The sequence below is a fragment of the Temnothorax americanus genome, unplaced genomic scaffold (assembly GCF_048541705.1).
Source record: "Temnothorax americanus isolate GAGA-0224 unplaced genomic scaffold, ASM4854170v1 Scaffold12, whole genome shotgun sequence".
NCBI lineage: Eukaryota > Metazoa > Arthropoda > Insecta > Hymenoptera > Formicidae > Temnothorax > Temnothorax americanus.
Genome location: NW_027509253.1, coordinates 4,619,482 through 4,643,272, shown reverse-complemented (window position 1 = coordinate 4,643,272; position 23,791 = coordinate 4,619,482). Strand labels below are relative to the sequence as shown.

General features: G+C 39.6%; 2 protein-coding genes and 1 long non-coding RNA gene across 10 annotated transcripts; 1 reads left to right on the top strand and 2 right to left on the bottom strand.

Annotated features, from left to right (window-relative positions):
- Positions 1-127: 127 nt before the first annotated feature.
- Gek (serine/threonine-protein kinase gek) lies at positions 128-18,857 on the bottom strand. 5 transcript variants are annotated; one of them, XM_077398273.1, is made up of 27 exons: positions 18,665-18,805; positions 17,373-17,565; positions 17,069-17,248; positions 16,674-16,945; positions 16,271-16,570; positions 16,004-16,147; positions 15,800-15,925; positions 15,514-15,722; positions 14,721-14,932; positions 13,637-14,640; positions 13,260-13,495; positions 12,989-13,095; positions 11,084-11,281; positions 10,139-10,302; positions 9,753-10,008; positions 9,234-9,520; positions 8,924-9,067; positions 8,556-8,691; positions 8,044-8,285; positions 7,760-7,940; positions 7,434-7,622; positions 7,132-7,317; positions 6,816-6,997; positions 6,530-6,628; positions 6,276-6,399; positions 5,951-6,108; positions 128-5,748 (listed from the first exon to the last, which is right to left on the bottom strand). In XM_077398273.1, the coding sequence occupies exons 2-27, from the start codon at positions 17,497-17,499 to the stop codon at positions 5,635-5,637; spliced, it is 5,577 nt and encodes a 1,858-aa protein (XP_077254399.1). In that variant the 5' UTR covers positions 17,500-17,565; positions 18,665-18,805; the 3' UTR covers positions 128-5,634. The 5 variants fall into 5 exon arrangements, with proteins under 5 accessions (XP_077254399.1, XP_077254397.1, XP_077254394.1 ...); XM_077398271.1 differs by lacking the exon at positions 11,084-11,281 and having other exon boundaries at positions 18,743-18,857; XM_077398268.1 differs by lacking the exon at positions 11,084-11,281.
- Positions 18,748-23,339, top strand: LOC143893194 (myotubularin-related protein 10-B). 3 transcript variants are annotated; one of them, XM_077398280.1, is made up of 13 exons: positions 18,748-18,880; positions 19,586-19,838; positions 19,900-20,158; positions 20,321-20,515; positions 20,614-20,769; positions 20,968-21,092; positions 21,193-21,345; positions 21,424-21,497; positions 21,582-21,728; positions 21,816-21,962; positions 22,129-22,301; positions 22,421-22,591; positions 22,687-23,339. In XM_077398280.1, exons 3-13 carry the CDS (start codon positions 20,096-20,098, stop codon positions 23,155-23,157), a joined length of 1,875 nt encoding a protein of 624 aa, XP_077254406.1. In that variant the 5' UTR covers positions 18,748-18,880; positions 19,586-19,838; positions 19,900-20,095; the 3' UTR covers positions 23,158-23,339. The 3 variants fall into 3 exon arrangements, with proteins under 3 accessions (XP_077254406.1, XP_077254403.1, XP_077254404.1); XM_077398277.1 differs by having other exon boundaries at positions 21,424-21,728; XM_077398278.1 differs by lacking the exons at positions 18,748-18,880; positions 19,586-19,838 and having other exon boundaries at positions 19,845-20,158; positions 21,424-21,728.
- Positions 21,837-23,151, bottom strand: LOC143893211 (uncharacterized). 2 transcript variants are annotated; one of them, XR_013255737.1, is made up of 3 exons: positions 23,010-23,151; positions 22,442-22,941; positions 21,837-22,343 (listed from the first exon to the last, which is right to left on the bottom strand). It is a non-coding gene; the product is annotated as an uncharacterized LOC143893211 (long non-coding RNA). The 2 variants fall into 2 exon arrangements; XR_013255736.1 differs by having other exon boundaries at positions 21,837-22,941.
- Positions 23,340-23,791: the final 452 nt, after the last annotated feature.

Here is a 23,791-nt window from a genome sequence, read left to right as displayed (position 1 = left end):
CGTTTTTTTAGCATATTGGGTGAATAGCTATGATTGTTATTATGGCGTTTTCCGCGCCGATCTTTGTTTAAGACGAAGAAAAATAGAACGATCCTATAATCGTTCACATTGCTTTTTTACTGGAAAACAAATTTAAAATCTTATGTTACATTGCAAACTTTTCAAACGATTGGATGCAAATGGTTCCCGGAAGCTACTAATACTAAAGAGAAAGAGAATCATCACAACAATGTACTCATAATACGAAAAATATCAACAAATTAAAGCTGAAATTATGAAATAGAACAACGGCGAGCACTTTTATTTCCTCTACCTATAATTAATGGGCATCGAACGTAATGGCGTTACTATGCGTGTACGTTAATTTATTGCTTACGAAACTAGTTACCATTTACCTCGTACTCCTTTGGGTGCGTTCGGGAAGACGCTATTAGTGCTATTTGCTTATTTTATCCTTGTTTTACATCTGATGAGCGATAAAGATAGAATGATGCAATAGCGCTAATAGCGCGCTTCTCGAACGCAGCCTTTGTTTACAATTTTCTACTCTCCGATTGACCTGTTATAAATCAACACATAAAGGATCAAAAACAAATCGGAATTACGAGTCAATCGTTCTTACATAGAGAATCACAAAACAAAGATTCTTTAATAAAACATTTTTTTTCTAGAAATTGAAATGTCGATTTCCTCACAAAATTTCATTTACAGCAAAGCAGTAGATCTTTTCTCTGCACATTAATGACGCATTGTTTTTTAATCTCGATAACACGATATTTTCGCATATCCTGATAATTTCTACAGTTAGATCGCATTCACTTTCTTAGATTTTATCTGACGGATAAAAAATGCTTGTTGTGTGTGTGTATATATATATATTTTTTGTAGTTGACAATGTTGAAGAAAGCAGCTTTATTTCGGAACTTTAAAACCTTATATTCTATTTCACTTTCAGAAAAGTAAGAAGTAAAATAACGTCAATGCTGCTGAAGGGGTTAATCATGTACAACGGGTATGGGCTCTCCTTTACTTTTATTAATATAGCTGTTCTACACACAGGAAAATTAACTCGTTTTCGAATGGATAAGATAAAAAATATATTGTACACGTTTCGCTACCCTCCTTCTGGTAGTCTCACACGCGAGAAAGAATATGACAAACGATATAAATACTACAAAATCTACAGAGACAGGGCGTTTCGGCGCCCCATAGCGAGATACTAAATACATAAAGTTTGGTCTCCTTTCTTCCTAATAATAGCTCACACGCGATAATTTACAATAAAGTACAACTTTTATCCAAAGCGCAAATAATATATTTCGCTATACGTCTTTAATAAATATTGCTAACGATACGCGTATATTGTTATAAATAACGTGTGTGTCTGTGTGGGTGTGTGTGTGTATTGTGTCGTGTGTATGCGCGAGAGAGGAATGGGAGGTGGGTCGTTAATCTAATTGTTTGCAAAATGATAATATAATCTTACCGTTACAATTTAAAATGTCGTAACAGCGTTTCTTCGACCCTCTATAACCCAATTATTGTTGTATCGTGAAATTTTGTCATTTTTCATAAAAGATGAGCGATCGATATTGCACATCTCGGTTCTCGTTTAATTTCACTTTTCAGAAAAATTATCATTAAAAACCGATTGATGTTTGGAACGATCTGGGCGAGGGTGGAGGGTTGAAAACTGGAGGGACAAGGTTTTTTTTTCGATATTTGCAATAATTCCTTTAGTTTTTCCAGTAGTCTAGTAAAATAGCATTAAAATGTATAAAAAAATCATTATTACTCGGACCAATTAAAACTGGGTTATACAGGGTTAAACGGCCGACTGCCCGCTTTATGTAAAAAAATGCTAGTCACATTCGTATATACGTAACACAGTCTGTATATACGTAATATATAATTTGTTGTCGCGCGCAGAATGCCGTACCTATATCTCGATACTTGATTTAAAAAAAAAAAAAAAAAAAGAACAATATACGCATCTAACGATATTCGCATTTTTACATATAATATAAAATAATGAACCGGATAATATCCTTCTAGTAGCCCCATGGAGAGTATGTCCAATATAAATAACGATATAAGCTCACAAATCATCAATCAGGGTCACTGGGAATATATATATATATATATCTTAAATAGATTCGAGAAGTAGACCGAAATCGAAGTTATTTACAAAGACGAAATCAATGCTATATACAGGAATGACAATTCCTTTCATACGTGTGATGCATCGATCGCCGAATCTGGCCGAAAGTGACGACGCAACCAAAATACGAACAGTCGATGTCACTCGTCTTAAAACCTTTAAGTAACAGTTAACGGAAAAATAGGCGGATCATTCGATTCTATCGATAAGTACAGCGCGACGTTCCCCCACATACAGCACAAAAAGTTGAAACAACTTTGCTGAGACGTTTTAACGTTGAATCTACGTTGATTCTTCTACACTGATTCTTTAGATGTCTACAACATTGAACAAATTATTAATCTTTTGAAATACAAATAAAGATATTTTATATGTATATTGTAAATTTGTATAAAGATATTTTTTATTTAACATATATATATGTTGAGATGGTTATCTTAAATAAAAAAATATTTTTATATACAAATTTAATATTTTATGAAATCTACATCGCACGTAAATTGAATAAATGATTGCGTTTAGTACAACATTTTGCAACTTTAGAAATTTTCTGAATTCAGATTGGATTCTTCTTTTACATCTTTTCAATGTTAAATTTACATTTTGCAATGTTGATTCAACGTTTGTGTACTGTGTATGGGGGCTCATTTCGTATGTATCCTTCTTTCAATTCTTGCGATTGCGGCCGACGCTAAACTTGTCATCTCCACCACACACACACTCGCAGTTCGCAAGTTTCGACGTTACGGCAAACGGCGCGTTACACAATAGCGGTACGATTCTTTTTACGCGTCTCGTAGCATCGACGTCTCTTCTGTCCATTTAGAATAAGGCTGCTCGAGTTTAGCCATCGATAGTAACTTGTATCTGTAATGTGTGTCTAGGAAGCAGATATATATCAGAGGATGTTTAAAGTACGATCGCGCGCGTATTCCTACTCAACGTGCTTGTGCATCACCCAACTTTTCAATTTCGATCGTTCTTGCTTTTCACAAGTCAAAAATTTGACTTAGAAAGAGAAAGGGGGTGGGGAAGAGACAAAGAGGAGAGAGAAATAGAGAGAGAGAGAGAGAGGGAGAGACATAGCAACGGACGTAAAATTACTATCAGCAGTTTGTTCGAGAGTCTTGATCGCTAGGTAATATTATACCGTACTTAAGCTACTGGCATAAAATCCTGAGTCAGTTGTCCTCTTGTACCAAACTCGCGATTTTCTGCGGATGTTTTTTTTTCTCTCCTCTTTTTAGTAAATGTACGTTGTAATTGTAACGCCTCCTTTCTTATGTTTCAATTGTGTGCACGTACACAACGTCGTTTGCGTTAACAAAGCGCGTTTTAAAGTAATGAAAATTTCGATAATTCAAATCCCCTTGTTTCACCGCGTCCTCTTCGACAACAGCTATAAAACGTAGCTACAGCTATGAAAAAAAAAGAGAACCGACGGTAACCGACGTAGATTGTTAAATTACGAAGACGAACAGTACAATCGTCGTTTGAAATAAATTAGTTTCATTTGGTCATACCGCCTCGCGTACTGGCACTTTACCCACTCGTTGTACGTACAAAAGTAACGAAAGCGCGTCGCAGTCTCGTAATGTACACGCTGTTTAAAACCTAATTCGCAATATATTAATTTACAAAAGGGAGAAACTAACTTCTTCGAACGACCTGACAATATATCCCTTCGTCGCCTTTCCTACTATTTCGTTTCAGCGTTTATCCTTAAATTTCGATACATTGCACTTAAATGTATTTATGTACGATCTTTCATACGTCTAATAATTGCCACGGGGCTGTGTAATACGGTTTTTCATCCCCCTACTACCAACTAGCGTTTCCTCAAATGATCCGCGCTAAGATTCTGTTAGTCGATGATATTATGCCTTCGATCGTCGAAAAGACAATACTCTCTCGTTTCTACTTTTCAGTTGGGGTACACGCACTCGATATACACACGATACATATTTTCCGCCGCGTCGTGTTCGCGGACACGACGACATCGCGTATGCCTACAGCGCACACAGGTGTGAGTCCTCTATCTTAACAGCTACTTATTATCAGCGGGAGCTCGCGACACGATCGTTCTACTATTCACACATTCGGATAATACCGTGCACATTACAGCGCGTTATGACGCGATAGAAAACGTTTAGTCGTTTTAAGGCATCGAATCGATTCGCGCTCCGTCTTAATTCGTCACTTCGTTAAACCGGGGATAGTCGCGCGGGGCGCGATTGATGCCGCTTACAAAAGCGATACATAAATATCTCTTCTCCGACTTTGTTTCTTGACTTGGTTTTATCAAAAAGAAAAATGAGAATGTGCCGGTGAGAAAGAGGGGAAAAAAGAGAGCTATCATCCGTATATGCACGGTGAAAGGAAAGATCGAGGGAGACTCGTCTCGTAGTGCTCGTGACACGTTATCACGACAGTCTCCATAAACGAGACTATAACTACTAGCATTGTAAAAATCGCGCAGTTATTCCCGGTGTAACGTTGGTTTAAGTATACTTATACGTTCGCAGCTACTGCTCTCGTCTAAAGTCGAGGGTACATACGATACATTAAATAGCTTAAAATTTTATTGCTAGTTAATTTGACTGAGATTCCAATTTTTTTTTCCTCGTTATATAAATGGGGTTCGAAATCATTCCCGCTCGAAGTAAAGAACGGACAACTAATCGAAAGAAATGGCTATGGCATCGCAAAGCGAGCTCAACGATACATCGTTTCTCTCGTAAGGTATAAAGTATTTACAATAATTTACCATTATATTATGATAATGGGTCTCTTCGTTAAGAGTGCGGTCATAAATTATTACATATAAACTCTTGAAAATCAGAAAATTACAGAAATGCACTAACGCATCGTTCCGCGAAGAAAATTCGCCGCAGTTTAGGTTCATGTGTGCGTGCGCGCGCGCGCGCACACACACACAAAAAAAATCACGCAGCGCGCCGGTGTATTATTACAAAGTCGTCAAAGCGCACGATTATGATACTCGTTTTAACTCATAACGTTAAGTATGCATAATTATATTGCACGACGGTAAGGCAATACTGCAAAATAAAACTTTCCATTTCAAAGATCAAACACGAGTACTGTGTGTCTGTAAAATACATTACAAATATATGACTATATATGTTAGGCTCGAAAATCTAAAATTAAATTTCGATTTATCAAACAACGGAGAGGTCCGGATTGACAAGTTTAGATTCGATTGACAAGTCTACACGCAGTCGACAGCATGATTATCAAAATTCGCGTTCTTAACGGCGGGGAGAGGAAAAGATAGACGGAGAGTGTTGAAGATGTATAGTAAAAATATAAGAGCTTAACATATATACATCCATATAGGGACGCGAACAGGTAAACATATGCGTATGTATATACCGAACTGATCGTTTCTCTTAAATACATACTAGATACATACCGTTTACCTAAATCCACTCGCGTTTAAGTGTTAAATAAATTTACGAATCGTACGATGACGATCCATGATCGTGGGCGGGACTCGGTGGCGTTGATGGATTTGAGCTATTGTTCGAAGCTATCGAGTGCCTAGGACTGCCACCAGATGGATGCTCCTAGATAAAAATAAATAAATAAATAAATAAATTTTTGTTTGGGCACATGCACATACATTTTATAAAACTGCAAAACCCGTGTAATCTATTTTTAAAAGTCGTACAAGTATAGACAAATTCAATAGGCAAGTTGAGTCCCCTTGTGTAGCAATAAATCATAACGTACAAAGTAACATGCCTGTAGTAAAGGTTATTAAATTACCTTGTTATGTAAAGATGCGATACTGCCGAGAGAAATCGGGGTGTGTGAACGCAAATGTACCGAATCGGAATCAATTTGGTCCACCGGAGTGCGGGGTAAGGAAGGAGGTGTGGCAGTTGGTCGTGGTGGCGCAGGACCTCTTCGTGATGTTGTCGAGCCTACATACACATTTCATCTGATTAACCGCGGTAAAAATACGGTGGAGATTGAAAGTTGCGTTTTTTCACGCATACAAATTTCGTTCGTAACATTAGAAATACACGAGAAAAAAATGAGTTTCTCAACGTGTGTCACATATGCCTCACGATACACCGCATCAATTTACCGTTGTGCGGTGAATATCCAGAGTTTCTCGACATATGCGAGCTCAGACGACGTGTGTCGGAAGGGGGATGCCTAGGAGGCAGCGGTGCCGGCTTGTTGGGTGTTTGTAGCGTAGCATCATATAACTGCAAAGAGACAGTCAAGTGAAAAAGGCGATCGATACGTATTTCCTTGCTTCGTTTGAATTGGACTTGTGAGAGAAAATTATTGCAGATTCATTCGTCCATCGAAAAACGAACGGCTCGCATTACTTACTCTTTGCTGGCTACTATGAAGATGAGAACTACTATGATGACTCGTATGCTGTTGATCAGCAGTTTCCAGTGTCGTGGGCAAATCTAATAAACGTTGTATCTATAATAATAAAAAAATATATATTTAAAATATGCTTGCGCAAATGTGTACATGAATACAACACTGGGATTAACTAAAACGACCCAGTTATCTTCTAGAACCTCTCTAACTCGTCTATGTATCTGCGATATAACGTACGCTAATAGTTATTGCTTAGAATCTTTTAGATTTTCAACTTTTTACGCACCTGTATCCCATTTCCTGGACCCATGTGACTAATATGATTGAAATTTGTCGGTGCAGAAATCATTTTCGAACGTCTGTCTGTAGGACGCGCGGCTCTGTTGCCTTCTCGCAGTGAAAATCTTCGTCGTGGCCTTGTAATTTGTCTACCGCTCGCATCCATCGTCATTAGATTTAATAGTTCTCCTAAAGTAACGTGTTTAACGTTATTAAACGATAGCCAATTAATCCAACAGCGCAAACGATAACAGATGATGTAGCAAGAGTTAAAAAGTGTATTCTTCATCTGTATTCTTCTTAGATTCAAAAAACACACTTACGTTGATGTAAATTGCTGAGATAAATAACATATGGCATGTCATTTATCACGCAAGACGTAAGAGAGCCTGAAATATTCAACGGTCGGGCTCGTTTCACGTTAAGCGTTTGTAACCAGTCTCCGGATGTACAGTCAAACACGTCGATATGAGTCTCGCTATACACTAAAAGATATCCCTCGCAATAGCCTAAAATTTGAAATAAACGATTCGCGAATGAGAATGATACAAGATACTAAAGCGTTTCAACGATCGACGAGAGTAGCACGATCAGTTAGACATGACGTCGCGATGTTCATACTTACTAACTGCCGTAGGAACTGCAGGATACATTATCTCTCGATCTCGACTCTTTCTTCCCTGACTATCAACGTACACCGCTAACGTATGGAAGACTAATAAGAATTCACCGCGTGCCAACTCGATGCAACGTAACGCATCCACAGCACTGTAGGTGAGGAAACCCAAAAGCGTATTCTCAGCGTGGACCAAAGCTGGAGCAAGAATAATAAGTCTCAATTAAGATTGCTGATTGCGATATAATGGGACCGGGAGACAATACCGGGGACGCACACGCACACACACACACACACACACACACACACACACATTTGTCTTATATTATACTTACAAATAGGATGATGATCTCCTAAAATGCTGTAAATGGAAAAACCAGACGGATAACCGACGCACAAGCGACCCTCGGAGAGAACTTGTAAGGTTTGTGCGTGACACGGTAACATTAATTCGCGTATACGTTTATGCCTCGTTTTCGTACGTGTTATTTCATAGATGATGATTTGCGATGCGTTCTACAAAAATAAGACACGTTACATACGTTGAAACGTGCGTATTATGTGTATGTTACGTTACTATGTTTATTGTACATAACGTTTACTAATCGTGTCTCCTTACCTGTTTCTTTATTGCAACACATAAGCAATAATTAAGCGGATTACGACGCACTACTCCCGTCGTTAACGTGATACATCCTTTAGTTTCTGCTACTTTAATCCACTCGACTTCGTCTCCATCCAAGGCACGTACTGGAACCAGCCGTACATGACGTTGTTTTCCGCTCAATACCACAATCAATTGCTCCTCAGTAACATATTCAAGAAGATATATCTTTTTTCCTTCCCCGACTCTTGCAATTTCTGCAATTTATTAAAATTTACGCTCAAGTATATATCAAATATAATTACTTACTTAAATGTATTCTCCGTGTAAACGAGTAAGCTTTTTGCATTTTTAAAGATCTACTTAAGGGGGTATTCGTTCGAAAGTAGGTCTGAAAAGTAGGCAATTTTTGAGATTTTTTTTCATAAACGAAAAAATCTGGAAACTCGGAGTCTTGCATATGTATTTGTTACTGTTTTGTTATTATTTCTACCACGTTTCAGAATTGTTTCGGTTTGATGACTCACCACTACGATCTAAATCTAAGCAGAAGAGACCTTCCTCTGTACCAATGACTAGACGATCCGGATCAATAATCGCTCCTGACATGACATTTTTAATGAACGCTAAGGTATTATCCAACAGTTCTCTCGCTCTAAAAATCTACGACAAAAAATGACAATTATATTAATGTAGCGTTAACGTTTTGATAGCATAGTTAACGTTTACATAATTAACGTTTACACTCGTCGTAAAAAAATGGCATTTACAGCATTTTCTGGTGATAATAATAATTAAAAATATAAAAAAGAGAGATGTGTAAATGGAAATGGAAAGGTAATGTCAAAAAAGAAAGAATATATCGTTATAATATTTTCAATTATTAACTACATACCGTTGTGTTTGGAAGATTGTTTCTCTTTAAAATTCTATGAAGCTCACTTAAGGCTACCACCCATTTTGTTTTTTCGCTCTCCGTATCCGCCAACATTAACGTATGATTTCTCAATCCAGGAGGCTCCAATAACGACGTAGTTATCTGAATAAAAAGGAAGACAATTTATGCCAAGCAAAAAATAAAATATGTATAGTTATTATCACTCGAAACATATGAAATGTCCAAGATCAAATTGATTCTTAACGAGTAAGATAAAGGAAGAGTCTACTGTAGTCGGACGATTAAAATTTGACAGTTGAAACGTTACCCTAAATATACACGGAATGTCCTTCTTTGTAGCGTGTATCACGTCAGAATCCCGAACGGAGCTGACGCTGAATTCTTCATCTCGCATATCAAGAACTTGCGAAACATACACAGACGGCAAAGCGTTGCGATCTGGTGAAATGTCGTAAAGAAATAATTTGAAGTCGCAAACTACGACGAATTGACGCACCCAACCCTTCTTAACACCACCCATTTTTGGCACTTTGACATATCCTTCGTACGCAGTACCTATCCCACGTGTAGGATCGATCCCCAGTGGTCGTTTCGCTGAAACAAGCATGTCACGAACATTATGTGACGAGAAACTACAACGACACACATCACAAAGATACGGAGACGCGGTATAAGAGTATAATACATAAATCTTTACTCGCTAGAAAGACGAATTCTAAAATCTTTGTCTATTCTTAGAACTTTGTCTAAAATTACCGGTTCTTTTTTTCCAGATATTGAATAAAACTAGATCTTTTAAACGTTGCTTTTGATTTGGATTACTTACTTTGATCATGGGGCACAGGGCACATTGGAGGTACTTTGTCGCAACAAGGCATATGGCAGGCGAAGCCGCACACTTCGCACACGACTCCTTGCCTCGTTAAACCGACCATCAGAGACGTGCAGTGATTACACTTTGTAGGCGCTGAAAACGTCCGTACGAGAAATTGGTGTGATTTAGGCTTTGGTTGCAAATTGGCTTGACCGTGAGTGGCCGAGGACTTGTTCAAAAGTTCGTGGGATAATGGCGAAGTTGGATCCTGGAAAAAGAAAATTAAAAAAATGAAAAAAGATAAAGTAAAAGTTGAGTGATATATGTTTATCTCATATACCCCGTGAAATATTTTCATACTATTACTGTATAAAATATACACGTGCTAAGATACTTACGATACTAAGCTCGGACAGATTACTTTTGCTGCTCGTGATACTAGGCGCACGATTGTCCTCGATGTCACCTTCCACACTGTCGACGCTTCCATGACGCGTGCTGCTTGTCGTTTCTTTGAGAAAGTGCTCGAGATATGACATCTGTGACGTGGGACGTTCTAGAACTAATGAGAGACAGATCGGATGAGTAACGTGTCAATGATAATGAAAGTTTACGAATGTTTGCCGATATATGTAAAATATTTGCGAACATGGGAAAAATAACACCATCGTCCTAGCGCTAGGGTTTCAGCGACATGTAATATCTTACCTGAAAATACGGTAAATCTCTTAGCACACTTGTACATTTTGTAAAGTATACACATGCTTCAAAGATTATTTAAAAGGGAAAAAAAATAATAATAATTGCGTGCGTGTTTCCCTGATGTCTTTGTGTCAGAGATATATGTAAGGAATATTACAAAAAAATACGCCACATTTTACACACTCTCCGTTATGGCAAATGTAACTACTGCAAGATGGATGTGTGCTAGAGGAGGTAGCTTTGAAATGTTACAAGTTTCAACTGGTTTTTACTGGCACGTAAAGCAAAACAATATTCACACAACGCGCATATCTGTTAAACCACTGATTTAAAAAACGACCGACCGAATAAAGATTATTAAATATAACTGTATCGTCAAAAAAATACATTTACAAAATCTATTAACTATTAATATATTGCAACTCGAACTAGGGTGATATCGGACGTCACACATCAACGTCTGCTCGTTATTAGCTTCAAAGGCGATGCAGTGCTATGTTTTACTCCTATCAAATCTTTTTTCCCAAGAAACCACGGTATGAGAAATGGACTAATAAATAAAAAAGGAAATAAACCATAGCGCTGCAGTGTACAATTAGCGGTAAAATATCCAATCCAAAGTCGCTGGCCACATCATTTACCGGGCGGCGATACGATGGCGACGGCATTCTGACTGATGAACGTGTTGACTGGAACGAATCTAGTTAATAAGCGACAAGTCGTGATGCGGGGGGCACGCATTACTGGTAGGGGTGACGACGGCTGATGTACGATGATACGTTGGGGTTTGGTGCTAACGACGTTTGGAGATTTGCTTGTTGTATCGCTGGACGAGACAGCTGTCACAAATATAGTTTGAAGATGAGCAACAAGAGGCCCCACACGCAGCTCGTTACGCCAATAAACAGAGGCACTTTGTAGTCTAGAAAATCAGAATCGCATACCGTACTGGAGAATCGAGTTACTATGCTACATAGATCCCAGTAATAACGATCTCTATAAATTCCGTACTTTGTACATTGATATATATGAAACAAATTTTAATGCACTCGACGTGTCAAACGATTAAATCTTCCTCGCGCTTTCTAGAAAAAGAAGCATATTTTCCCCAGTCTCGAGTGATTCAAAATTCAAACGCACTATGCACACCGATAAATTAGATTATCGCATGTAAATAACGACCGGTGAAGGTACAGATCTCAATGATATCCTTTAGATATGTTATATGTGACAACAAAATACGTATAATCTTATCTTATCTTATCTTATCTTTTCATAACATTGAGATTTCTTTCACTAGTACTGGCTACACCTCTCCATTTTATGCGCAATAAAAATGGAAATGGATCGAGATACTTTAACTCAGACCGAAGCTATAATTGTGTCCGGTAACATTTCCAGTCAAGTGACAAATGAGATGCGTATTCAAGAGAATTAATAGCAATTCAAACAACCGATCGCTCATGATATCGCCTTCCCGTGCTAGCATTTGGAAGAAACTGAAATATACTCATCGCACAGGGCACAGAGTACATTTGTTGAGGAAGAAACAGTACGAGTTCTTATTTCATGTTCAAAGTCAACCAGAATTGTTAAAATATTGTATTGGCAAATGCAGATAAAATTTGGACGAGAAAAGTAAAAGAAGTAAACACACCGTATATAAACAAAGTATTGCAGAATTGACGGGACAAAATCTTAAAGAAGAAACTATCGAGAATGATCATCAATCTTATCCATGATCTTACGAATAAAGAAATAAAAGTGATTATTGAGAGGTATCGTCGATGTTACATCATCATTTCTCGATAATTGTATGCATAATATGTTCATAGCGCCTTCATCACGTTACCCGAACTAGACCGTACAAAATTGTACAAAGAGATTATTGTGCCAGATACTTTGCGACGCATTACTTTCATCTCGGTAATAAAACAAAGTTTTTTAAACTATAAAAAGCATTCTCTAGGAGATTGCACATACGTAACATTTTAAATTCCATCTTATTTTGAACGTTCATTGATTAAAAATTCTTTTCCAGTATACGTTTAACGATTCTCTTCATTCGTATGCAATTAAAAATACTTGTTCAAACATTACAGCATAAGTATAATCGTAACCTGACAAATGAATAATATTGCATTAAAAAAAAAAAAAAATTATATATTAATATGTAATATTGCTACAAAATTACACTGGTTTGAAGATACGCATGCAAAAGCTGTCACCGAAAGTACAAGTATAATTGTAGGAATTTCAATAAGATTAAAATAGTCCCAGTAAAATATTCGGTGTGTGTGTGTGTGTGTGTGTGTGTGTGTGTGTGTGTGTATGCGTGCGCGCACGTCGTAACTTCTTTATAATAAAGACTAGAATTTAAGAGATTCTCAACACTTGTATAGAGATCAAAACATCTACCAAATATGTATACACATGTACAGCTGCGACTTGCAGAACAATTGTAGACGCAATATTTCCATAGCGATATAACAAACGGACTTTTGTCCATTTCTCGCTTTCCACATTGTCAATTGAAGTGTACTTACAGCCATCCCCGGTATCGAGACGCGCTTGCAGCTCTTTTACTTGCAAATCTTTCCGCTTCAATTCGTGCGACATGGTATCCAATCGCTGCTTGAAATCTCTCAATTCCCTGGGAAAAAAAAAAAACAGAAAAATAGAAGATAAGATAAGATAAAAAAACAGAAAGATAAGAGAACAAAGGTCTTCGATCTGTTATCGTTTCTCGTTTACAATTTATTTTTGTTCGCAATTATTTTTGTTTTTCTTTGTCAATTCTTTATCAATGAAAATTACTTTTGTGCGGCTATCAAATCCGAGCGAGTCTTAGTGAGCTCCTCCGAAATTGCTTGTTTCGCTTGTATTTCACTTTGCAAGGAGCTCTGCAAATTCAACAGTTCCATCTTATCGAGCTTCTGCGACCGACGATTTCGCCAATTTTTATCCGCCATCGTGGTTCCACTTCCAACGCCGCTAACTCCGCCGGAGTGTTTCAAGAATTCCAATTCTTCCGTCATTTTTGTAGCCAAGGCCTATAATCAGAATAAATAATAATTTCTCTTCTTCGTGAATAAACTAACAAAAATTTCCTTCGATCTATGTATGTCATTATCGTATCTCGACAGATAATAATGATAGATATTCAAGGATAAACAATTGAAATGCAAATGTACCTGCAAATATCCACGAGCATCTTTTTCATCCGATACCCACTGAATAATTTCGGTAATCTGAGCTTCCCACTGCGCGATAGCTTCTTTCTTGTTCCTCAACTCCTCATATTCGTCCTCCAACTGCCTTCTCTCACCTTGTAATCGATTAACGCTGTCGGTAAGGGCACCGAGCTCCAACACGAGCTTCTTATTTTCTTCAACCAGCATAATCTTTTCTCTCTCGTGACGTCTACTCAACTCGTTTATAGTTTCTTCGCTGTCGGTGATATTTTCCAATCTCGCAGCATCCAATTTCTCTTTGGTGAGTTGCACCTCCCTCTCTAACAGCTCTCTTCTAGCGTCCGCTTCGTGCAACTGTTCTTGCAGACTTCGAATATCGAGATTAAACCTGCCTTGCTGTTGAGTCAAGTTTTCGTTATACTGAACCTCAAGCTTCTCAACTTCCGCCTTTAACCTGTTAATTTCCTGAGTGGCCAATGCGTGATTCGCGCTGGCGTCGTTTCCAATAGAACGTTGTCTGATCTTCTCTGTCTCCTCTTGCATTTGCTTGCAATATTCCTCGCTGCGCTCTCTCAATTTCCTTTCTTTACTAGTCTCCGCCATCGCTTCGTCGATTCTATTCTCCAGCTCTCTACGCAGTTTCTCAGCTTTCCGAATATCGTGGCGTAAAGTATCGACTTTCTGCATCGCGACTTCCAACTCTTCCTCCTTGTCTCGAACCTGTCTCGATAGCTTTTGCTTCTGTTGCCGCAGTTCGGATAATTTATCCGACACTTCCGTGTATTCCGCCATCGCGAGCTTACGTTGCGTGAGCGCGTCCTTCAACTCTTTGTCCTGAAGCTTCAATTTCTCCTGCGCGTCCAACTTGTCCTTGATAGCATCTTCCTTCTCGGAACGTAGACATCGAACTAGCTTCTCAAGTTCCCGGAATTTCGTCATGTCACCATTATCCAAAGTTCGTAATTCGCGTGGAACATCCATAGATTTCAACTGCGACTCCAACTCTGTACAAAACAAGCAGATCTTAATGCTGTAAAACACATGAACAGACGGATTACGACAAATTTAAACTTATTAAGTTTACCACAATTGCGTTTCGTAAGCGTATTTATTTCATCTTGAAGTTTCCTGGTCGCATTATTAGAATCTGGCGAGATACCAGGCGAAGTGTGACTTATCGATTGATTTTTCATATCGTCAATAGTTTGCATCAATCGTGCGTTTTCTTCCTCGAGTATCTGTATACGTTTATCTGTCTGAGATAGAGGGGAAATACAACCCAGATCCGATATGCAACTGTAATGTTAAAAACCGAAGTGGTAGATAAATATATATTACTGATAAAGGTCGGTCGATTCGACATATAGCAACAATCTGTCCGCAACGATCGACTTGATTCGCTCATTACTTTGCATCATGAATACGAGCAATTTCGTTCAATGAACGAAAGCATAACGAAGGCCCTCGCAACGTGAGTGGCGTCACTAATCAACCGAAGATATTATCGCTGCAGCAAAGGCCAGGCTCTCATATACTTGAATCAAATTGACTTTACATTATTGTTCGCATCAAAAAACTATTTCCAGCCCTGAATCTGGTTAGCTAGCAAAATTAGCGCAATACGAACGACATAAAAGGACGACTAATATTCCTTTACGTAAGAGATATGCGATTTGTTGTGAAAACATACAAGTGCATTTCTCGCCGTATCATATCCGCTTTATTTATTAACATCAATTATTACTTGGATCATATGATTGTTGCTTCTATAAGTCGTCTTCTTGTATCGCGAAACTCAAAAAAATAACGGAGCGTTAACACTCGCGCGTGTATATATACAGCGTAAATATAACAGAAAGAAAAGATACGTCTCGTACCTTCCTTGCGTGAAACTAAAACCAACAAATGGCAAATGAAGCGCGGAAAAGGCAGAATTCGCGGCTGGTGGAACGGCGTCGGAAGTGCGGACATCGGTATCATCAACGTCAAAGTTGGACGTGTCACTGGGTGACGAAACTTCAGGAATGTATGGCGCAGTGCTGTCTCTGAGCGTATCCCAATCGACTCCGTCAAACCAAGGATGTTTCTGCAAAAATTTAAAAGACAAAACATGGATTGGAGCGTAAAAATAACGTCGCCATAAATTATCGTAACGAAAATTACCTTGAAGTCTTCAATTCCGTTTTGGCCTAATCTAAATTCAGAGCTGCAAATCAATTTCCGCATCAGATCTTTGGCTTCTTCAGAAACGTCGTACATAGTGTCCGTAGGAGGAAAATCAAAACAATTCTGTAAAAACGAAATGTTAACGTTATACCAATTAACATATAATGTGCCTTTGAATCTACAAAAATTCAGAAGTATTACCTTGTGATTCATAATTTTCCCATAAGTCTCGACTAGAGATTCCGCATAGAAAGGCGTTTCGCCATAGAGCATCTCGTACATACATACTCCAAGAGACCACCAATCGCATTCAGGACCATATTGTCCCTGACCATCTTCCATCGCCTAAACGAGCAATGACACAAGGCAATACGGATACGATAAAATCATGCGACATCACGTATACGCGAACGATAAAGGAGAAAGATGTAACGTATCGTGTACCACGAACAGTAGTAGAATACATACCCTCAATATTTCTGGTGAAATATAATCCGGGGTACCAACAGCGACGTTACTTTGCACCGTACCATCCTCAAACAGTCGTAAACACGAGCCAAAGTCAGCTAATCTGATATGACCATTCGCGTCCAGTAAAACATTGTCGGGCTTAATGTCACGATGCACATAGCGCAAGTCATGTATAGAACCTATAGCTAGCACCATCTCCGCTATGTAGAATCGAGCCATATCCTCGGGTAGACGATCCTCGAATTTGCTCAGTAACGTCAATAAATCTCCTCCGCAATAATAATCCATGACCAGATACTGCGTAAACGGAATGTAAAAAAGCAAGTTAGACAATCGTCACGATCAGTCGAAAGATCAAAGATTTCTTTTCGTCTAGTATATAACGCAAGGCGAGATTTACCAAGTTATTGTCGTCTTGAAAGGCATAATGCAGATTCGTGATCCATCTGCGATCACCGTACACCAATACGTCCCTTTCTTCTCTGAAGCACGCGGTTTCAGCACGTTTCAACATCTCCCATTTGTTCAAAATCTTCATGGCGAACACCTTGTCCGAGCCGCGCATTCTTACGACACATACTTCCCCGAAAGCACCTCTCCCAATGACCTTGACGATCTCAAAGTCCTCCCGTGTCAACTGCAAACTCTTGATGCACGAAGCTATCGGTTTCACTGCAAAAAAAAAAAAAAAATCAACGATGTAAGTGACGTGCGTGCGACAATCGTGTACGCTCAAGGTTTAAGAATCAAGACGATAAAGTTATCGTCTCACTAGAGACGATGCTAATCGCTTACCAAACTCAATAAAGTCGGAGACAGTCTTCTCACGACGTAACGAAGAATTGCAGCATTCGTCGTAGAGCACGAGCAAAACGTCGATAAGCGTCTCAATCGAAACGAAATGACTCGCTCGTCCACCTTGGGCCGAACCACCGATGAACAGCCCTTCGAGTTGGTGTAATTTTCCTCCTATGCCTAAAACAGTACGGCACCTCCTTAAACTGAGTATATGAATCAATAAATAACGAAACGTACATAAAAATAAATAAATAAACGCAAAATGTGACGGATCTTTTTTAATAACACGTTGGGTCATTACCATTGTTGGGAAGTCCTTTCGACATAATGTCGGGAGGAAGATGGCCATAAAGATACCGCGACGTGTCTGACATGTCGCCTTTTCGACAGGGCTGCTTTTTACAATCTATGGTCGACGACATTTCCATTGTCGTTACTCGCCTTTACCTCCTTATACCACATTGTTAAGTTTCGATAGAACTTCTGTAATAATCCTGCAATAATACAAACAATTTCTTCGACAATTCTTATATATTGGCGACATAACTATCACGTATACAAATGAAACAACTTGTCCATAACTAGTAACTCTTTTACAGAAGATATAAGGATGTGTTCTAATTACAACAGGTCTTTCAAAATAATTCAATTTCTCATCCACACAGTTGTGTTCGATTTTGTTCGAAATCAAAGATTGTGAAGAACGAAGAAAAGAGGAAAAAGAGTAAAATCATTAGGTAATTAAAGATAAAGATTGAACAAAAAATATAAGAGAAATTTGAAAGTGAAGAAATAGAAATAACTGGCGATGATAAAATGTAAGAAAGAGTGGATAATATAAAAGTATAAACACTTTCGTTCTTTCGCAACAATATCCCTATCGTTCGGACTTGAAAACTTTATTCACAATTCTACTTCGATAATGTCAAATTTCTGGAGAAAATAATAAGGTTTTAAAAAAAAATTCTTTTCGTCGACACGCAAAGGAATAAGTTATACGGGACAACAGAGATTTCTCTTCTCGCCCTTGTCATCCTTTCCACCGCTGTACCCACGGATCTATCGACACAGGCAAAACGCGCCAGCGACCACGGAACACTGCAGTTTCGCTCCTCTCGCACTCTCGGGGATCGCCTCTCGCGCCGGGGATCATTCACGCCGAGAAATTACGTAACCGCTATAAAGATAGACGAAATATTCGGCGAAAGCGTGCAACAGGAGAAACACGTCTAAATAAAAAAGCGCGCGGGGGGTAAAAATAGTGCGCCGCAGAGAGAGAGAAAGAGAGAGAGGTAGAGGCGGTAGGCGGTTCGCGAACGGAATCTGCGGAGCGCGGAGTACGAGACGAGATCGGCGAGAGGCGGACGTCTTCCGCGCTCGCCGAACGTCGTGCGTCGTCTCCGCGACGATCTCTCGTCCCAGATCTCGGGGAGGGTTTTATAACCTCGTCGCGAACGGACTCGCGTGACGCAAAGTCCGCCCCGTCCTCGCGGCGCGGCGAGGCGAGGCGGCCCCGTAGATGCGAGAGAGGCGCGGATCACCCGCCACGCCGATTCCGCGCGGCCGTCGGCGACGGTTGGGGCAGGGTGGTACCTGGGCCGAAACGACGCGCCCCGTTTCCAATCTCTTTCCTCAATCGTTTATCACGCGCACCATTTGGTCGTCACAAACCATCTTGCACGGCCATCTCCGAGTGTGCGAACTGCGAACACCAACAATTCGATTGACCCCCTAGCAGGCCCCCACGGAAAAAATATGGCAGCACTACGTCATCGAACGGAACGAGGATAATCGAGACTCGAGACGCGGGTAGAGCGGTGACGCTGTTAGATATATCGACGCCGGGCGCGAATCGAGATTTCAGGTCGCGCGGGTCGATAACTTTATCGATCGCGAATTCATCAGTTTCACGCGCTTGTTTATATATTATTTTTAATAAAAAATTATAAGTAATTTTTTTACATATGCAATTACCGTTTTACAAACAATGAAATTCTCATTTTATTATTATTTATTTTTATACTTGTGTGTATATATATATATACATAATATTATTAAATTAAATTTGTTTTTTTTTATAATATAAACTCCGTGGATTGTGCGAAGTTTAAGTTGGATGCACTTTATTTATGTCATTAATATATGTTATCAACAATTTTAATACCGTTTTACAAACAATGAAATTCTCATTTTATTATTATTTATTTTTATACTTGTGTATATATATATATATATATAATATTATTAAATTAAATTTGTTTTTTTAATAAACTCCATGGATTGCGAAGTTAATTGGATGCACTTTATTTATTTCATTAATTTATATTTATGTTAATCATTTATATTCTTCTAACGATACAATTTTAATACTGTTTTACAAACAGTTAAATTTCTCATAATTTTTTTATTTTTATAGATTTACTTGTATATCAACTATTAAAAAAAAAACTTATATATATATATATATATATATATATATATATATAAACTCCATAAGCTGATTTTTTTCAAAAGTGTGTCATAATTAATCGGAATATGGCGGTTTACATACTTGAGGAACTCTATTTCTATATACTCCCTGGATCTACTTTCTCCATCTCTCTTTCTCTCTCACTCCCTCCCTCCCACCCGCCTTGTCTAACCCCGTCAAAGACAGTCAAAGAGAGGAGACACATCTGTCAAAACTCTCCTCCTCTTTTTAAAAGCGGGGAGAGTGTAGCACTCATCACTGACAAAAGCAGAGTTGGAAAAGGCCTCCGCTCGTGAGGTGAGATAGGCTTCCAGTCTGTATGTGCCGGCCCTATACCAAGTGGGGTTTGAATTTCCAGCGCTTTCACGAACGGCTGCGTCGGCGTGGGTGCTGCTGGCTGGGCAAAAGCCGCACGAAGGGAATTCGACTGGATTCAGCTATGCGAGAGGAGAATTAAAGCGTTACATCACTCGCGCGCGCCTGTCGCCCGCTGTCAGCGGGCCGTCCACCGACGACAAGCGGCTTCACCTCTTCGCCCATCGAGCTCACCTGTCATGGAAAACAAGAGTAGCAACAATTTCATTAGTTACGTGGGACTGGAGGAGCACGAGCTGCAGGTAACCGCATTCAGCTCTGTGTGTAAACGTTCTCTCTCGCCGCTTGTGAATTAACCTCTCGACGTTGTCATCGGCTCTCCCACTTGAGTCTACCAAATGACGAGACCGGAGATATCTCCGAGAATCGCTAATCGCGACCTCTGATTATAACTTCTTTCGCAGACCTTCAGCTCCAGTCGACGTAATTCACTGGTTGAAAACAGCATCAAATTATTGCCGGGAGAAGTTCTTATCGCCGAGGCGCAAAGCGTTCTTATGTTCTCGCCGGTCAGCGATCTGAAACAAGGCATATCTGGCGTGCTGTCGGTGACCAATTTCAAGCTTACCTTCGTCACCAGCGGCGACTCAAATGGAGAGGTATGACGGGTACTACGGCGTAACTTTACAGTTCGTCGACTTGATCGTTAAAGCTCGAACGTTTAGACCGATCTATAACGCGTTGATGACGTTTACAGAACGTTACTCGCCAACAAAATCACTTGTATGGATACACGGATACGTGTTTGACCAATATCGATGAGATTTATGTTACGGTGGGCGACAAGAAGAGAAAGCTACTTCCCGGCAGTACGGTACCGTCGAAAATGAGAGGGATATTTATTATTTGCAAGGTAAGTTTTTGTCTCGCAAAGTACGAGTAACCAGTCTGACGTTAAGATACATTCTTTATGATAGAAGAATGTTGAATGTGAATAGATGAGGCGTAACAGAGTTGGCTAACGTTTGTTTGAAATTGATAAGCAATTTTGTCGTGTACGAGCTACAAGATGATAGCGACAAGAATTACATATTACGTTTATGAATTACAGAATCTAAGGACGTGGTCGTTTTCTTTCAAATTCTCACCCCTCGGCCACGGTAAGAATCTTCTGACCGCGCTGCTACATCACGCTTTTCCCAGCAGACACCAACTGTTATTTGCCTACGATTACAAGTTAGTATCGTAGACCTTGAGTCTAAGTGAAACGTTGCGTTAAAGTCACGACGTTGAATCGTAAAAACTTCAATACTGATTTTTGCGCGTCTGATTGCAGAGAGGCTTATTACAGTAGTCTCGACAAGAATGTGCAACTATTCCGAGACATTTCAGACTGGCAAAACGAGTTGAAAAGAACTTTGTGTAGCGACGAGATAAGAAAAGGTTGGAGGTTGTCCATGGTTAACGCCAAATTTCAGCTTTGTCCCAGGTAACTCGCTCGTTGAACGTGATTCGCGTAAATACAAACGCGTCGACGAATTTTCATTAGTCATTTGTTTGTTTGCAGCTTATCGCAATACGTAGTGGTACCTGCGTCTGTGACCGACAATCAGTTGACAGATGCAGCCAGACATTTTCAAGGTAATAGACCACCGGTATGGTCCTGGACAAATGCGCACGGTGCGGCCTTAGTAAAAATGTCTGAATTATTACCAACGATTACAGAGAGGATGCAGGAGAATATTATGTTTGAAAACGTTCGTAAAAGCCATCCTCAAAAGATACCGCCGGTTGTTATCGAATTGAATAAAGAAATTAATGTAAAGTTGATAGCGGCAAGTTTTACTAAATTCATTAGCTTATGCACACCAGGTAAATCTTTTAAATCGACCGATATTTCCAAAGTGTCCGAATTGCGAGAAAGGAGAGAATAAAGATATATACATTTATTTATTTCAGAAAACATCAGACAATTCTGGATTCAAGATAATAATTTTTATTCGCTGTTAGAAAATACGAAATGGCTTAAATACATATCGTATTGCCTACAAAAGACAGTTGAAGTCTGCGACCGTCTTAATTTAGGAATTTCCGTCATCTTACAAGGTAGTTGTTCAGATAATCTGTTTCGCAAGCGCGGCGGACGTAGAGGAATCTTTTAGACACAGGCAATCGACTTTACGATTGACGTTAACCATATGGAACGGAAAAGTCGATAGTTCGCCAAAACGACCAAGTCGAGACTTCTGTTGTAAACGAGAATCGTTTTTAGAAGGTGCCGCCAGAGACTTGTGCTGCGTTATATCGAGTTTAGCGCAATTGTCGCTGGATCATCACTTTCGTACTATAGCAGGTTTTCAATCGTTGTTGCAAAAAGAATGGGTCGCTGGTGGCCATCCGTTTTGCGATAGATTAGGCCACATCGTGAAAACCAATTTGGAAAAGGTACGCATAGCATCTGACCTGGCTTCCAGCTTCGAACGATCACTGGCGATTAAAACGTTTAATTAAAAAATCAAATTTTTTTTTATTTTTTTATTTTTTTTTTTATTTGATTCACACAGTCTCCATTGTTTCTCTTGTACCTCGACTGCGTTTGGCAATTGTGTCACCAATATCCAACGGAATTTGAATTCACGGAAACGTATCTGACCACGCTGTGGGACGCTGCACACGTTTCCATTTTCGACACCTTCATTTTCAACTGCGAGAGAGATCGGGCGGTGGCAGCTATGGTAATGGATCTTACTTGGAAGTCTTTCCTCTCACTATCTCGAATGTGTCGAGTCGAATAGCCCATGATCCGAACGTTAAATCTTGGATTTTTCAGGATCCCAACACTCCTCTCGTGCTTCGTAGCGTATGGGACTGGCGGGAGCAGTTCAACGATCAGGATATCCTGCTGTTTTACAACCCTTTATTCGTTCCTCGTAGCGCCGACAAGACGGAGAACGGGACGACAATTGTAAGACCTTTGTACGCGGTTTCCAGTCTCGAGCTTTGGACGCAGTGCTACTTCCGTTGGATACCGACACTCGAGATTCGTAACGGCGGCCAGAGGCACGTCGAGCTTTACATTAGGTTACTGCAAAACGACGTAAATCAGCTTGGAATAAACGAGAATCGCGTCTCGCCGGTGGACAAGGTCGGTACCTGCTCTCTTCACACAATCATCGACAGCTTTTATCCCTTCAGTAACAACAGATCGGGGAACATCGTCAGCGCGCCGATTATGAACAGCTCGATCCTCCTGAGCGAGAGCTTGTTAGACGCGCAATCATTGATAACCGCGAACGATTGACAGGATGTTACTTTTACGGCATTCAAAACGCGTACCTGATTACACAGCCCTTTCCTTCTAGCGTGATGCAACGTGTAATGCTCTTTCTAAAAGAGTTGTCGAAACTTTTGTAAAGGAAAGGGCAATTTCCAGGGACAGGTATACACATATGGGCCGATCTCGCCGTCTCCGATTAACTTGATCCTCCGATCAAACTCATTCTTCATCTCTTTCTAACTCCCCCCTTAGAAAGAAACGAAGAGTGAGTTTAATCGGAGGATGAAGTTAATCGGAGACGGTGAAATCGGCCCATAGTATCCGACTCATCAGTGGCATTTTCTAGCGCTCGATGTAAACTGATATAGATTTATATCAGAGAATAGCTTTAAAATACGTGCCCGCGCGAGAAATTCATCGCGTTATTGAGAGCAGCTCGAGTTCTATTTCGTGTAGAACGATAGAAATATTTATATATCTTGACAACGAGTTTTATAAACGCTCGTAATAGCGAACCGCGCAGCGAGGATGGAGTAATTTTAAGATGGGGTTAAAGAAGACATGTACATAAATCTCAGTGCGAGCGAAAACGAGGACCTGGGTGTCTTTCACACTCTTCGGAGACACCCTTACTGTTACAAATCGATAAATAAAGTTT

Bases quoted from the DNA above. Each gene is read 5' to 3' on its own strand.
- Gek (XM_077398273.1), bottom strand. From the start codon at position 17,499: ATGGAAATGTCGTCGACCATAGATTGTAAAAAGCAGCCCTGTCGAAAA. The intron at 16,946-17,068 runs GTAAGCGATTAG...TTTTTTTTGCAG, and splicing joins CTCCGACTTTATTGAGTTTG to TGAAACCGATAGCTTCGTGC. The intron at 15,926-16,003 runs GTAATACTTCTG...TCGTTTTTACAG, and splicing joins GGAAAATTATGAATCACAAG to AATTGTTTTGATTTTCCTCC.
- LOC143893194 (XM_077398277.1), top strand. From the start codon at position 20,096: ATGGAAAACAAGAGTAGCAACAATTTCATTAGTTACGTGGGACTGGAG. The intron at 20,159-20,320 runs GTAACCGCATTC...CTTCTTTCGCAG, and splicing joins TGGAGGAGCACGAGCTGCAG to ACCTTCAGCTCCAGTCGACG. The intron at 21,729-21,815 runs GTAAATCTTTTA...TATTTATTTCAG, and splicing joins CATTAGCTTATGCACACCAG to AAAACATCAGACAATTCTGG.